This window comes from Paramormyrops kingsleyae, chromosome 11 (genome assembly GCF_048594095.1).
Source record: "Paramormyrops kingsleyae isolate MSU_618 chromosome 11, PKINGS_0.4, whole genome shotgun sequence".
NCBI lineage: Eukaryota > Metazoa > Chordata > Actinopteri > Osteoglossiformes > Mormyridae > Paramormyrops > Paramormyrops kingsleyae.
The window spans coordinates 24,723,971-24,740,444 of record NC_132807.1 but is presented as its reverse complement, the minus strand read 5'-3'; the positions used below and the strand labels follow the sequence as shown (position 1 = coordinate 24,740,444).

Here is a 16,474-nt window from a genome sequence, read left to right as displayed (position 1 = left end):
CCTGTCCTGGGGCAATGCTGGACAAATGAGTCCCATGAGAGATGCCCAACTCTAGACACGTCATTCTTCCCCCTCCATTCTCATCATGAATGCTGATGGTCGTCTGGGTTCAGGGTTAGGCGATAAGGTTGTTTATTGTGATGATGTGGAGTTTGAAGTATGAGTGAAGAATCACTTCTCATGACAAGGGACAGCTACAGTACAGAATGGAATCCTGCATAGGCGAAAGATCTAGACCAGTGTTTCCCAATTCAGTCCTCGCGGACCGGCCAGGATTTCCAAAACATTACTGTCTTTGCCCCACATTTCTGTTATGTAGATATTTATTGTATATTTCTGCTATATTATTTGTTAATTTACAAAATCACAAACCATACGATTTTGACGGCCGAAATACCAACAATCTGTTCAGACTTATTAAAAACAATTAAGTGAAATGAAAACTGCTTCTGACAAAATACAAATTTATTCCAATATTAAGTCAGTTATTAGCTACATATATACTGATATTTCATAACACATAAGTCCTTCAATGAAAAAAAATCGTGAAATTGATTAATTTTTATGAAAGCTAAAATGCAGCTCTGTAGTAAATTACGCAAAACAGAACTCATTAGCATAGATAATGAATCCACTTACTGTTTCAGTTTGTTAATTCACTTTATATTTTATCTTTTTTCAATGAGTCATATTAATTTTAAGAAGTAAGTGCTTTTAGATTGAGAAAAAGAGGTTTCATGTCTACTTTGTTGTATACGTGCCGTCAGAACAGCCCCCGTTGCAAACTACTTACCGCAGAGACATGATTTCTGTACAAACCCATTAGCTAATCGCAGCATAGCATAACCGGGAAAAAGAATCTCTAATTAAAGCTACATTGCAAAGGACATCCTGAGCATACATACATACAATTTTGCTGTGTCACCGGTCGTCCTACACTTGCTTGTGGAAGGGCTGATTGTCTTGCACGAGCCAGTGTTACAGGTAAGCTTACGTCATTTCCTTGTGCGTTGGTTTTTTTTCCACACAGCGTAATAAATTGGTTTCATACGAATACCTTAAAATGTGCTAATTTACAGTAGTAATAGCAGTAATGTATTTATTATTATTGTCATTTTTTATTACTATAAATAATAAGAATTACATTTACAGTTTTAGAACGCAAAACGTCCAAAGAAAAAAGTAATTATAATAACTTTCTAAACGTTTAAAAGTTAATTGTTATACATTTTGATAAATACGAGCCGTTTGGAATAGTTAAAATGGTAAATTGCTTTGATATATCGATTAGCTAACTGTCGTTATGTCACGTGCCAGAAACCGTTCAATATCCGTGCAAGGAAAACGTGTAAGAAGAAAAGCCTAAATGCATATATTGTGATATTAATAAAACTGTGTAGACGAGGGGTTTTCAGCCTGGTTGTCCGCAGAGGAAGGTCTAAATTATGCCAGCCATCGAAGCAAAAATTATTAAAATAATATTTCTGCTCTAGCTATTATTACAGTCTAGTCCCTGGCTTACTTAACTTTTCCTTCCCCTTATTTTTGAAATTAGCATAATTGCTAGGTTTTCTTTTAGCTAGTTGCTCTGTTCTGGGTGTGTCATACGTTTCCCGAGCATATATGTGTGCGTGCACATAGACTATGGGGTGGACAGTTTTGACTGAGGTGTAGCGAGACTGGGGGTAGCTGGGGAGAAAGTATACAGTAGTACTGTGTATACTCACTGGGTGGTTTGCTTCAGAGAACTGGTGCCTCTTTAAACCATTTTAAATGTACCCCATAAAACTAATGCTGTTGTTTTTGGTTTTTAATGGAAAGTGCTTGTGGTTTCACTCCAGCTTTAATCTAAGGATAGAGAGCTTCATCTCTAAATGTAAAAGTACATTGGTTCCAAAAAGCTTTTAAGCCGAACTCAGTTCTCTCTTCCCAGGCCTGTCTTCACGCCGTATGACCAGTCGTACTAACAAGGGTGTTTTCTTGATCTGCTTTAAAAATGAGATCTCTAATATTGCAGAAATGTTATTAAAATGTACCTAATGACACAAGTGTGAATACGAATAAAATAGCTCTGTGCTTCACTCAGGGGCGATTCCAGTATTTGACCCTTATGGGGGGCTCAGCTCTTAAGAAAAACGGGACAAATTCGCTCAATGGATTTAAAATCATTTTTAAAGGGGAGGCAAAAAGAGGGTGACAAGTCACCCTGAATAGGGTCTAGAATCACCTACGCTGGAAATGCTATATTAGGTTATTTTAAACGCATAAGAAATGAAAGTCTTATCCCGATAACTAGCTTGCCAAACTGAGTGGACTTATGTTGCTCATATATTTTGCGTTATACCCATTTATTTAAATGTCACTCCTGGTCCTGTGATTCCACTGTGTATTTTTGTACGAGTAGTCTAATTAATTAGGGTTTATTGAATTCTTTCAAAATATATCTATGCTATAAATCAATTTTCTATACCCGTTTGTCTTGTGCAGGGTCATGGGGAAAATATTGACATATTTAAGACTGACATATTTAAAAATTAAATCTACATATAATTCAGAATAAATCTAGAGACTGACCATTTGAAAATAAGCTCAGCTGTTGTATTTATATATAACAAAACAATACTAAATTATTGAGCATATAACTTCATTATATATGTGTTTTTAAAGCATGTAATTACTGTTTAAAAGGTTAAAAAACAGGAAAGGTCATTAAAAATGCATGAGTCAACCTGTCGACCTGGGATCAAATGTCTACCATGAAAATTGACTCAGTGTGGCAAGTAAAAATCTTGACCCCTGCTTGCTGATATACGTGATGCTCATTTAGATGGTAAAATGACCTGTAGTTGTGGCTGTGGTGCAGTTTTTGCATGTATTTCTGAGTTTACCACTGGCCCCTGCTCCCATTGGGGGAGAAGGGGGCATTGTCTTTAGCCTCAGCACGTTGCACACACTATTCCAGGTGGTCTGGGTACATCACGCTGTACTGCTGTGGCACAGTCATTGACTTTGAACTGGCAGAGCGCTCCTGAGTAGTGTGTGCACGAGTGTATTATGCATGTTATACAGTCTTATGTACATGTGCTCTGTTCCTTGTGTCCATGCATTCCGTACCTTAACACATACCTCTGTGTGTGATTGCACAATTGTTTGAGTTTGTGGGTACTGTATGCATTTCATTGTTTGCTTAATTATGTATGTATGTGCTCCTCTGCTCAGATTCAATCGAATGGAGAGCTGTTTACAAGGAAGTCAATGACTCAGGAGCGTTTTTTCTTCCTCTTCCCCTAGCGTGGCCTAGGAGTTCAGGGATATAATTGCCGTTTACTGTTTAATCGAAAGGGTGAGTTAAATTATAGATGGAACGGGTAGGAATGACAAAGAGACAAAGAAAGCAGAATAAAAGACCTGATCAGCTGAGGAGTTTGAAAAAAAGTAAACTCAGTATGTACTCATTTCTAGTTCTCTTAATGGGTTCAAAATTGCAATAATGAGAGAGATCAATCTCCACACTAACTAGTATTGTTAGAAGCAAGAATGTTTTGGGTGTGTTTATGGATAAATCAGGATTTTACCATCCCAGTGTCTGGATAGTACTGCACCTGTTGGCCTGGACCTGTAGCAGTCCAGGAGGGTGTCATGATGGTTTAATGTTTTTATCGATATTGTCAAACATACTATAATCATTCACAGTCACTCCAGTGGGACTGCAGGCAGTTGTTCGGTGGGGGAGGGGTGATGTGAGCAGCTTGTTGTCCCCCGTACACGCTAGCATTCAGCCTGAGCCAGTGGCCTGCCTGGAGGGGCAATCGCAAGCAAAGGGGTTTGGCCGTAGTAAAGAGCGGAAGTCGTCGCATTTACAGATCAGCGCTCAGACAGTCGGCCGGCTGCTTCTCTGTGGAGGGAGACCCAGAGTTAGGAGCTGTGGGGGTCTCCGCTCAGTGTCCACTGAGCTCTAATGAAGGGAAACCACTCGCCAAATTTTAAAAAAGCTTGCGTTGCACGTGAGTTGCCTTTGTGTTAATCAGCAGACACCTCGAGCATAGCCCTGCCTGTTGATTGCTTATATAAAACAGCCTATTACAGTGTGACCTTCAGCACAATAGGACTGAGGGCGGCTAACCTGGAGCTAAATGAGACTACAGAGGCATAATAGAATCAGTTAGAGTTGCTGGTGAAATGGTATGATGTGCTTATGGCTTATTTCATTCTTTACTGGTTATGTAAGGAGTACTCTTCTGTGGTGTTTTCCACTGTGCAATATGTCTCTGCCCTGGGGTGGGGCAGCCCTGTAGTGGATCAGCTAGGCCAAGAACCTGCAGTGTGAATATAACGGTGAAAGGGTATGTATGTGCGTGCCTGAATGTTGGGTGCTGCTGGGGTTCAGGGTGAATGTTGGGGTGGGGGGGGAGGCTGTCTCTCTCGCGTTTCTCTCCAGCCCTGAAGCGGAGTGTCTGCCCCCCTCCCCTTCTTCAAGCAGATCGTCCTGGGTCAGGTAACAAAAAAGGATAGTATCACAGGTCACGGTGAAACCCAAATTGCCCCGCGCCTCTGTGTGTCTGTCTCTGTGCGTGTGCGCGCATATCAGTGGGTGTGTGTATCTATCAGCGAGGCTCTCACCTGTACCTGTCATATATCCTGCCATGTCTGCCTTGTTTTTAATGTGCCTGCCTGTTTGCTGCCCTCTCCCCTTTCCTCTTCTCCTGCCCCCCCACCAAAGCCATCCCTGGCTCTCTGTGTTTCTCGAGCCGTTGCCATGTCGACAGCCCACTTTCTTTGATGGTGCTGTGGGAGCATTGGGCTCTCCTGTCAGTACAATTGCCCAGTCTGCTCCCTGCTGGCTGCTATACGACCCTGCAGGTTGAACATCATTTACAGATTGCTCACTTTTCTGCTGCGGTATTGGTGCCAGATTTTCCTTTGCACAGTGGATGCTTAGTCTGAAAAAGGATGCAACAGGACTTTTGGGTCTGGAGATACAATTTTGATTAATAATTCATGAATTTTTGCTCTGACCTTCCACAAGTTTTGCCCTTGGGCTTTTGTACTTCTGAGCCTTACCTATTATGAAATGCTAAGCTTTATTGTAAGCGTTGTGAAATCCACCATCCTTGTAAATCAATTAGCAGGTATTAAACCTGTTTGTAGATAGCAGACATGTACAGATCTGGTTAGCATGCTTTCCTGTCAGCCTGCCTTGTAGCAGCCTGCTCCCCGTGTTCTAGTCAACTTATGGGGTTTTCGGGTGGATGAAGGCTCCTCCTGAATGAAGCACAAAGCAGGGATTGATTATGTGTGCTGAGGTGTAGTGTTGCTTGCCCTCCTCCTTTGCCTGAAGCAGTCCGTTCCTACGGCAGGACGGTCACGGTGCTGGTAGCATGCATGAGCCTGCAGTTCAGTGTGTGGATGGATCTAGTGGGCTGCTAAGATCACATTGATCCAAAGGAATGTGACTCCCGTGTATTTGTGGAACCCAACCAAGTGCAGCTGTGGCATAGTCCCTTCCCCTTCAGAAAACGTACCAGTAACCACGTAGTTGTTCTTTTGTCTGTCTGCCTTACTTGCTTCGCTTGCCCTTTGCTGCCTGTCTGTCTGCCTGTCTGTTTGTCTGTTCTTTGATCTGGGTACCTTTGTTTTCCTACTAGATGGAGTGCATTGTTTGCTATTTGTTGTTTATTGTACTTTTCTGTAGAAGTATTCACTCACTCTCTTTTAAACTTTAGCCCCAAATTTTAACTATTCTGCACAGACAACACATGATACACATTTAGGTTTATTACACCTTATTGAAATTAACTGTGTGCGACTGATGCAGGGCTTCATCCTAAGAGGGTCTTTAGTTCTTGCTTTTCTCAGACTCCTTTATTTATAGCATTATACATTGGGGTCTGTCATTAACTGTAATGCCAAAGCACAGTCCCAGCCCTCCAGAACGCTAACAGTTCCCAAAACCTCTGTGTAAGCAGGTATGATTCCTGCTCACGATACTCATAACTAACAAGCTAGACACAGTCGACAGAGCCTTCCCTTCCCTATACATGCATTCCTTCTCACAGAGTAAGTCTACTGACTGAAAATTTATACAAGCTACCTTTTCATGCAAGTGCACTGCGGTGTACGTCACACAGACTGCAGGGCACAAATACGGCAGAAGGGCTGCGGTCATGTTAGGGTGCAGCCTCTTGCCCCTAAAATGGTGACACTGCAATCTTTCTGATGTTTCTCACCACTTGCCTAGTGAATAGTAAGGTTACTCTCTCAAATTTGGATGTAGTATGGTCTTTCATTGACACCAGCATGTGATTCTCTACACCGGTGTCAAACCTGGCCTAAATGCATGCTGAGTGCTGGGTATGAAAGACCTATGTCTTATACAACACGCATCCCTCTTTTGAAGTAGTATACTCTTAGGTAGAGTTCTTATATATACTTACATATGTATGAACCCCCTAACACTCTGTTCTCTCTCCTTTTCCTGTGTGTTAATACACGTTTGGTTGTGGGTCTCTCTAATCTGTCTCTCTCTCCCTTCTACCATCTCTCTTGCTCTAAAGAAGCGCTTTACTCCTTGTCTGTTTCTTTTTGGCCACTAATCTTTATGTGGGGTTTTTTATTGTTTTCCTCCTGCCCCTGTATCCCCCCCCCTCCCCCAATTCCCCTGAGCATCTATGTTTAACTTGCTCCCTCCCCCTCTGTGTAACGTGTATGTCCTTGTTGGTTTCCTTTCCTTTCCGTTATCTGCTCCAAACTGACCAAACTAAGCCTCTCTTGTGTTTTCAGGCTTTCCCTTTCTCCTTTTTCTTTCTTGCAGCTCAATAAAAAGCAGTGGTGTCTGTCAATGTCTCACTCTCGTTTTGTTTGATTCTGTAACCTCACTTTGTTCATGCTATTAACATATGGCCTCTCCTCTTAACACAGACGAATGTTACCCCTATTCTTTACCCCCCTTCTGCACAGCACCTTCCATGTATGTTCTGTGTGCCTCTTCCACTGAATGTATGCTTCATCTGCCTCCTTTCTGGCTGTGTCTCAATGCCTAACAGCTCATCAATGTCTTGCCTCTGGACGTGCCTTGACCAGTCTGCACTGGAGTACTGTGTGTCCTTTGCTTTCTTCACTGGGACCGGAATCTGGGTTGTTGTTGCGTAGGGTTGCAATGTGAATAGTGGTCTCACAGGGATTCTGATGTCGCCTTTGAATGCCGCCGTGTTCTGTGCCACGTCTGCTCCTCTCCTTCACAAAGACTTCGGTCTCTCTTTCGTTGGGTCTTGTTGCTTTAGCAGACTGTGTTCTAACACTAGGTTTGTAGAGACCCAGTCACATTCACGCTCATATGCATTCAGATTTGCACACATACATGCTTAGACAAAAACCTCAGTTGTTGCTGTGCTGCGTTTGGCCATCTGCTGAGGTCTATACTGCTACGTCTCTTTCTCAGGATAGCCTCAGGCTGGGCAAAAGGGCACAGCTTCCTGCCTTACCTGTGTCCACTTGTGTGTGAATGTTGCTCTTCAACTTCACTAGACTGGTTCCGGCCCATTCACACATTCATTAGTTCTGTATCGTTTCCTCGGGCATCCATCTGTTGACTGAATTATTATATTGCTGCAGTTTGGCTTGAGCCAGAGACATTGATGACCTGCTATGAGCGCGGCCAGATCATCCTTAGACAGGTGGCAGAGTTACCCTTCCTGCTAACCGTCAGCTCGGCACTATTATCACATCTCCGGGCTGCTCTGAAGCACTGTAGCGGTATTTTGGAAAGGGTCCCGCTGGATCCTCATGTAAAACGGTGGGTCATGCTGAAACCCCTTGACCGGAGCAGCACCTATTCCATGCTGGCCCTCTGCATCATCACTGTCTTACGCCGATCTGGCCAAGCTCAGTGAAGCTGCACTTCAAAAGAGTATGTCTGTGCATGTGCGTGTGTGAGTCTCTGTTTGTGCGTGTGTGTGTGTGTGTGTGTGCGTGTGAACAAGACATGCCCAGAGCTTTTTAGATTTGCAGTGGACAAAATCAAATGAATCATAAATAAACCTTCGTAATCAGTATACTAAAGGATTCGTCACATCAAAGAAATACCTTGAGCCCAGGTCCTGTGTTTATTCAGATTCAATGTTCAGCTGTCAGGGAAAAGTCTCAATGTCACAGTGTCTACCTGAGTGTTCGTGTGCTTTAACCAGGTACGGGGCCTCTAATAGCGAATACACTGGGATTTTCGAAGCACTTGGGCAACCTCCGTCCCCTTCTGAGATGTGACACCTCACCCAGCTGCATCCAGTGATGCCATGGTCTGTCTCCACAGGGCTAGTGGCAACAGGCCTAGCAACAGCCCTAAGGGCCAGCCTCCCGATGACACTGACCGCCGTACTGATGGCCACTCTTCTGTGTCCGACTTGGCCAACTCTTTGACCAGCGAGATGCTTATGGTAAGACACGGTCACTACTCCTCATGTACAGCAATGATCTGAGCCGTCAGCCAGCCATTGCAATGCATAAGACACGGGATTCTGTGGGTGGGTAATGACAGAGTCTTTCTGAGGATGCCAAGAGTCACAACCAGGGTAACTCTCTGAGCTGGCAAACACTGGATGCCAATGCACCTTATCATTAACAGAACGGCACTGTGGAAAGAGCACGACACGTTTTGTCATGCAGCTGAATAGCAGAGTGTAATTACGAATAACCCACACACGCTGAAGATCTCTAATTTGTTACTACATTTGAAAAGGTAATGATACTGTCTAAAACAGCTCCAAATTAGGTGTGTCCGCAAAGACCAACTAGCTGGATAAAAAGGCCAAATTCTGGGGAATGCACTGCTTTTCAGAGCCAAGACCAGTTTCCGCTTTCTTGACCTCGTTTATTTTAGCCAGTTAAATGAATAATCAACCTATCTAGCATCAGTCCAGTCCTTATTCAAAACAGTGTATTATAATTTGAGGCTACACTGAATGTGTCTTTAAGGAGTATTTTAAAACAAGGTAACCAAAATATATTGTTACCTCTAGTATACTCTCGATTCATCTTATCTGTGTGCTTATAGGTCGTTGCCCTGGCTCTTTAGCGCAGAATGGGGATGCTGAAGAATTTTGCCAAAGCATAAGGTTCTGTGATCGGCTGCCCGAAATATGAGGTTGTGATGTGCTGCTTTGAGTTTGAGTCTCTGTAACTGACTGCCCCTACTGCTGCTAAGCCAGCCAGAATATAATCAAATATCTCTTATTAAAATAAAATTATCTGGGAAAAAAGATGGAGCTTCAGTATTCTCTATTAGAACAGCACAGTTTCCTGGAGACACATAATTAGGACTTGCTGTTGCATCATAGAGATCTTGAATTACTCAAAAACGTGATAAAAGGTTAACAATAATAACACTAAAAAGAGATGGTGCTTCTGAACTCATTATATCAAATGCTGTCAGTGTAACCTGAATTATCAAACAAAAGTCTTAAGATGTTAATAAAATCTGACTTGTTACAATTTTCTTGACTTGTACTCGTCTTGAAAATGTATCTTTGCTAATACAAATGATGCACGACTGGTTTATCGTGAAAAGTTTGAATAGCTGTTGATTAATCAGTGCGAGTTAACACACAGTGGTGCTATGCTCAGCACGGTTGCCTCACAATGCTGGAGATCAGGGTTTCAGTTTCTGATCCCCTCACCATCTAAACATGTTAAGGTTAATTGAAGTTGTAAAGTTATCCATAAGTTTGAGTGCCTTCTGTTGGGTTGCCACCCTGTCTTAGGTTATTTCCTGCCTTGTGCCCATTGCTTTTGAGACTGTGGATCCCTGTGATCTTGCATAGAACAAGTAATGATGGATGTTATTTAATGAAGTCATGTGAGCTTCCAAAGTTTTGGGGAGGACATATGAGTATTGTATTTACTTATGTTATGCAATACCATGTATATGTGAGCTTGTGCATGTTCAGTCATCTGTGGGAGTGTGTGGGTGTATATTGTAACCATGATATATGTGTGGGCGAATTAACTGCATTGCAAGTATCTATACTGGAATTCGGCCTCTGCTGCATCAGCATGTGGTCCAGCATGTGAATTATCATTAGGATCCAGTCATACTCAGTACTCAACACACTGACTGACATCACAAAGATCAAATCTCAATGAATGCACAGCTCAACCTGCCGACTGAGACTGTAAAGGTGAAATCTCAAATTGTTACTTCTGATTCGCGCTCAGTGTTCATCTGAACCCACAAACCCTTGTTGCTGAGGTCAAATCTTATTCAGTGTGCAGCTCTGCTTGCAAACTGACATTATTAAGGTCAATTCTTGGTCAGACAGTAGGCCAGCCCACAGACTAAAACTGTCGCAATCAAATATTGCGTCCTTTGCAGATCAACACTGTGATTGACATTTCTCGAGGTTGAATCTTGCCTTACATGCAGTTTAACCCACTGACTGACAGTGAATGTCAAGTCCTGCTCACTCCATAGATTAACCCACAGTAAGGGTGTAGATGAGGCTATGAGGGCATGGAGGGGGAGGGGTTCAGGGCTGATTTAACCAGTGTTAAAACCAAACATACGTCCTTGAACCTAGACTGATATTATTAAGGTCAGACATTGATTGATGTGTAGCTTACACCTCATTCTGATACTAAGGTAAAATCTTGCTCATTATACCACTTAACCCATTTATTGACATGCTTAAGGTGAGAGCTCACCTAGTTCCCAGCTTAACCCTTAGACATAGTTATAAATTGACGTCTTACCTCATTGACCCTGCGCATGCATGTTGTACATAACCAGTAAGGCTTCACCATTAAAAAGGATTGAAGTGATGAATGGGAAGTTCTGGTGCTTGAGGTGATTATGTCCCTCTGCCATTCCTTTAAAGTGTGAGAGGGTGATAGACAAGGAGAGTAGAAGTGACTGAAAGAAATATGGCAGGAATACCAGGGAGGGATAATAAGGGTCCAGTCCAAGAAGTCAACATTGGGCCGTGCCTTTGGTCTCTCTCTCTTTCTGCATTTCTCTCGTTCTCTCTCCCTTGCTCTCTCCATCAGATAGCAGCCTTTTAAGCGGATTGCTATCACTCTCCCTGGGCTAAGTGATAAAGTGGAGGAGAGGGCGAGTAGGCAAGGCACTCTATCTGCCATCTGAGCACCTCCTGCCTCTTAAAACATTAGCCGACAAATGAAACGCCACCAATCTGCCTAATGACATAAAGACATCTCAGTTCGCTTCCTGCTCTCTCTTGCAAGAAAATTCAGAAAGCACGCACAGAATGATGACTCGCTCTTGGCTGGGCCACAATGTTCCAAATGAGCTATTCCTGCTTTAGATCGGCATCTGGGTTTAGAAGACAAAGTCTAGGTTATAAAGCAGTGTGGCAAATGGCTTCACTTAAGAGCATGACATCCTAATACACAAACATATCTTCATCCGTAGATTTCAAGTTGAATTCCTTACACATAGTGGTGCTGTTTGCTTGATTGCTCTGTTGTAGTTTAGGTGTGTTTTTGTCACTGTGCATCAGTGCAGTGGAGTGTCCCATTATCAGTGATTTCCTTCCAGCTGTCCCCTGGCTCAGAGGAAGATGACCACGAGGGCCCTATCAGTGAGAAACTGGGTCGTATTCAGTTCAGCGTGGGCTATAGCTTCCAGGACTCTACTCTCACCGTCAAGATCCTCAAGGGACAGGATCTGCCCGCTAAGGACTTTTCTGGCACTTCTGACCCCTTTGTGAAGATCTATCTTCTTCCCGACAAGAAACACAAACTGGAGACCAAGGTGAAGAGGAAGAACCTAAACCCACACTGGAATGAAACATTCCTGTTTGAAGGTCAGTGTGGAGACGGAGTTGCCTCTCATTTTTCTCAGCTGCCTCTATTTGGACCCTCGCAGTAATTGCCTTGCTATATTGTTTTTGTTTAGGGTATGTTTCTGTTTTTCTTGTGGTTTTTGCATGAATGTCTTGTTTGTCTTTGTAGCTTCATAAAAATGAACTGCTGCAGGGCACTTATTAAACGTCTCCTAAACAAATGTTTGTCGTTGTTGAACTGCTTACTTTTAAGATCTGTTTTTGAAAAATTATGTTTTATGCAAATGATAATTAGCTGCTGGATCTGAACTGTTATGTCTCCGTCTTACAGGGTTCCCATATGAAAAGGTGGTCCAGCGGACCCTCTACTTGCAGGTGCTGGACTATGACCGCTTCAGCCGCAATGACCCAATTGGAGAGGTGTCTCTCCCTCTCAACAAGGTGGACTTGGGTCACATGCCGACGTTCTGGAAGGACCTGAAACCTTGCAGTGACGGGAGCGTAAGTCTGGAAGGATGGGGGCTTGTGGAGAAATAATGCACATTTATATCCCAGTGTGGTTTTGCCTGACTGCTCTTTTGATGCTACAGTTTTGAAACCTTAAGAAAACCAAGATTTTTTTGGTCAATCTAGCTGTTAGCACTTCCTATTTTTGCATGGAAACAATGCAGTTCCTGAAATTAATTCATCTGTGGTGCGATAAACCATTTAAATCTTGCATGGGAAAAATAAAGGTTTGTTTAGAGGAAACGGGTGATGAGCAGATTAGAAGCACTCCTGAGTGAGCACAGCATAAAGCTTCTATGTGTGTCTGTCCAGGGAAGCCGTGGGGACCTTCTACTGTCCCTGTGCTACAACCCTACAGCTAACACCATCACTGTGAGCATTATCAAGGCCCGTAATCTGAAAGCCATGGACATCGGGGGCACCTCAGGTATCACTCCTGTCACTCACTGTGGGAATACAGAAGATTTCAAAAGGGGAGGAGGGTTAGAGTAGAACCCCATTGCCTGGCTATTCCTGAAGTAGCTTTGCTGTCTGCCATACTCACTTCTTCCCTACCCTAGATCCGTATGTGAAGGTGTGGCTCATGCACAAGGATAAGCGTGTGGAGAAGAAGAAGACAGTGGTGATGAAGCGATGCCTGAACCCCGTGTTCAACGAGTCCTTTCCCTTTGATGTGCCTGCCCACGTCCTCAGAGAAACCACCATTATCATCACCGTCATGGACAAAGACCGACTCAGTCGCAATGACGTTATTGGCAAGGTACTTATCCACTGCATTTGAGGCTTATATTGAGGAACCGGTACTAATACTGCACCACAGTGTTTCTAGATGCTTGACACCACGATACTCCTGAGCAGAAAGCACTGAGCAATGTTCAACAAGGTAGCCGAGGATTCTGTCGTAGCGATTTTCATACTGGAAAAAAAATCCTATAGAAAATCATCATACCCCTTTTAAAAGAGTGACTGTTTTTCATCGTACAGTCTGACCTCAAAACCCATTGCAAGCATCTTTTTCCAGCTTTATTTGCACATTTTGTCTTACAACATTCAAGTAACAAAAAAGGTAACAGTTCTGAAAATGTATAAAAAGAAACAAAAAACCAGAAAAACAGTAAAAGTGATAAGTACCCTGATTTAATACTTAGTAGAGCCACGTCTTACTTTAATTATAGTCGTCAGCTATTTCGACATGTGTGTCAGCTTCTGATATTTGCTCGTTCTTCCTTGCATAATGATTCATGTTCGGTCAAATCATGTGGTGAGTGACAAAGGACTGCTCTCCAAGTCCATCCACAGATCACATTTGGGTCTGGTCTTTGACTTGGCCGTTCAAGGACTTTTACTTTCCTGTCCTTAAGCCACCATATTGTTTGTTTTGGAGGCATGTTTAGAGTCATTATTCTGCTGGAAGTTGAACCACATTCCCATCTTCTGCTGTCTAGCAGAGGGCCACATATTTTCCTCAAAATTTTGGGTGCACTTGGCAGTATCCATTTTCCCTTCAATCCTGACCAAGTGCCCAGTCTCTGCTGAAGAGAAACACCCCCACAACATAATGTTGCCAGTGTCATGCTTCACAGTAGGTGTAGTTTGTTTTGGGCGGTGTGCTGTGTTTGCTTTTCCGCCAGACATAGCACTTGGAGTTAATTCCAAAAAGTTCAGCCTTAGTCTCATCTGACCATAAAACCTTTTACCACATGGCATTGGAATCTTCCAAGTTTTTTTTTTTTTTTTTTTGCATAGTGTCAACGACACTCAGTATGGCACTTTTTCAGAAAAGGCTTCTTTCTTGCCACACTGCCATGCAAGCCAGCTTTGTGCAAAGATTGTTGTCAAATGCACAGACTGACAAATGTCAGCCCTAAAGACTTGTAAGTCCTTCAAAGTTCCCATTGGCTACTCGGTGGCTTCCCAAATCAGTATCCTCCTGATCTAGTTTAGACGGTCAGCCCGATCTGGGCAAGGTACTGATGGTACCATCTGCTTTCCACATTTTGATAATGCTCTGAACGGTATTCAGATGGATTGTCAAAGCCTTTGAATCTTTTTTTTATATCCTTCTCCTAACTTGTGCTTTCCACAACTTTATACTGAAGTGCTTTTGGAAGCCGACCGTGTTGAATTCTTTGTGTTGCCATGCACTGCTAATAGTGGAATCCTCGAGGAAGAGATGGTTTAATTATGAAGTAATAAAAACCACTTCAGTTGATGTTAGGTGGACTCCAACCGGCCTGGTGGGTGATCTGATACTTGAGCAAGTTTGTATAGGTCACTTGGAAGGAAGTGATAATTTGTCTAAACCAGGTATTTCACTAACTGTAGTCCCCCAGATGGCTTGGGGACTGATAACTTTCTCGTAAGGACAAGAACTTAAAAAGTATTTGACCGGTCTTTTTCAAACTTGCCACTGGGTGAGGATGTGGAACTGATCATATTTTGAGATGGACTGCACCAAAACAGAAGCAGCACTGCACAGTGATAACAAAGAAAAGGGCAGTTTTAATGCCTGTTAGTATAATAACTAAAAAATTTTTTGAAGGATCATTCTCCCACTTTGCAGACACATTGTATGGGTGAACGACTGGAAATGGTCAAATTTTGCAACAAATCGCCTCAAAATTGAGGCAATGTTGCTTAGTGACAACAAAGGGAAGGGTGAAAGCAGATGACATTTGACCTTGTGAATGTCTTATGTCATAACGTATTTGATGGATCTTATTACGGCTTAAAAAGAACAGTAACTCTGAAAGTATTTTGCAAACACATTGTTTGGGTGACAAACTGGAAATGCTTTAATTTTGAGACAGATTGCCCCAAAAATTGAAGCAGTCCCTCATAGTGATAGCAAAAAAGAGCAGTTTCAGACACTTGATCCCATTACTGCCATTGTTCAAAAACTGTTTGACTGCTCTCTGTCAACCTTTGCAGACATGTTGTAAGGGTGAAGATCTAGACCTGATCAAACTTTGACACAAATTGCAGCAAAATGGAAGCAGTGTCACATAGTGATAGCAATGAGAAGGGCAGCCTCAGACACTTAATTCTGTGCATGATAGGTCAAAAATTATTTGTTGGATATTTTCCAAACTTTGCCCACACATTGCATGGGTGAAGATCTGGATCTGTATAAATTTTGAGACACATTGCCCCAAAATTGGCACAGCAGTGGTAGGTGGAAAGGGGGCATTTCCAAACTTCCCAGGAGTATTGTACAGGTCAGTGACTTTGGGTCAGGATATGATTTTCTGAATATTCTGAAATAAAGTTTATAATTTCTTTCCTTGCCAGCATTCCCGCTCGGCACGTTTTATTGGTAGCAGCCTGGTAGCCAGTCAGCGAAACTAATTGTGGGGACCGCGCCAAAATTATACTGGGGGAATTTAATTTAAGTTGGGCTTTAAGGGTTTTTTTGGAGAGGTGTAGTGCAGGCTTGCGCAGTAACATGGCAGTATTTTCGTTATACTACAGAATTTTCATTCTGTGAAACTTGCCCCCCCGTATAGTTATGAAGTGCACAAATGTTAGTTGTAAATGAGTTGTTGGCGAATTAAAATAAAAGATAAATTCATAAAAATCTACCTGATGCTTTTTAATGTAAATGGTAACTAAATGACGACAAAGAATAGTTTTTGTCCTTTAAAGTGCAGGGGAATAAATTTGGAATCTGAGTCTTCTATCCAATCATCTCCTGGAGCCACATATCCTGTTCAGGGTTGAAGGGTGTCCAGAACCTATGAGTACAAGACAGAGAACATCCCAGGACGAGGCACTGACCCATCCCAGGGCACTAACCAATCGCAGGGCACTAACCCATCACATGGCACTAACCAATCGCAGGGCACTAACCCATCACATGGCACTGACCCATCCCAGGGCACTAACCCATCACAGGGCACTAACCCATCACAGGGCACTAACCCATCACATGGCACTAACCAATCACAGGGCACTAACCCATCGCAGGGCACTAACCCATCACATGGCACACTCTCACACACCATTCACACCTATGGGCAATTTGGCAACTCAAATTAGCCTCAGCATGTTCTTGGACTGTGGGGGGAAACCGTACAGCGACACAGGGGAGAACATGCAAACTCCACACACATGGAACTCAGGTCCCAGAGTCACGAGGCAACAATGCCAATCACCACACCACAATTTGAAACATA

The 16,474-nt window shown here is 42.9% G+C and overlaps 1 protein-coding gene across 3 annotated transcripts in view; it reads left to right on the top strand.

Annotated features, from left to right (window-relative positions):
• The window catches only part of syt7b (synaptotagmin VIIb), a 96,490-nt gene that overhangs the window by 67,701 nt on the left and 12,315 nt on the right, over positions 1-16,474 (top strand). For all 3 annotated transcript variants that reach the window (XM_072718307.1, XM_072718308.1, XM_072718309.1), the window contains 5 exons: positions 8,306-8,429; positions 11,546-11,813; positions 12,124-12,293; positions 12,612-12,726; positions 12,860-13,059. In XM_072718307.1, coding sequence (XP_072574408.1) covers positions 8,306-8,429; positions 11,546-11,813; positions 12,124-12,293; positions 12,612-12,726; positions 12,860-13,059 — 877 coding nt within the window. The remainder of the gene's footprint in view (positions 1-8,305; positions 8,430-11,545; positions 11,814-12,123; positions 12,294-12,611; positions 12,727-12,859; positions 13,060-16,474) is intronic.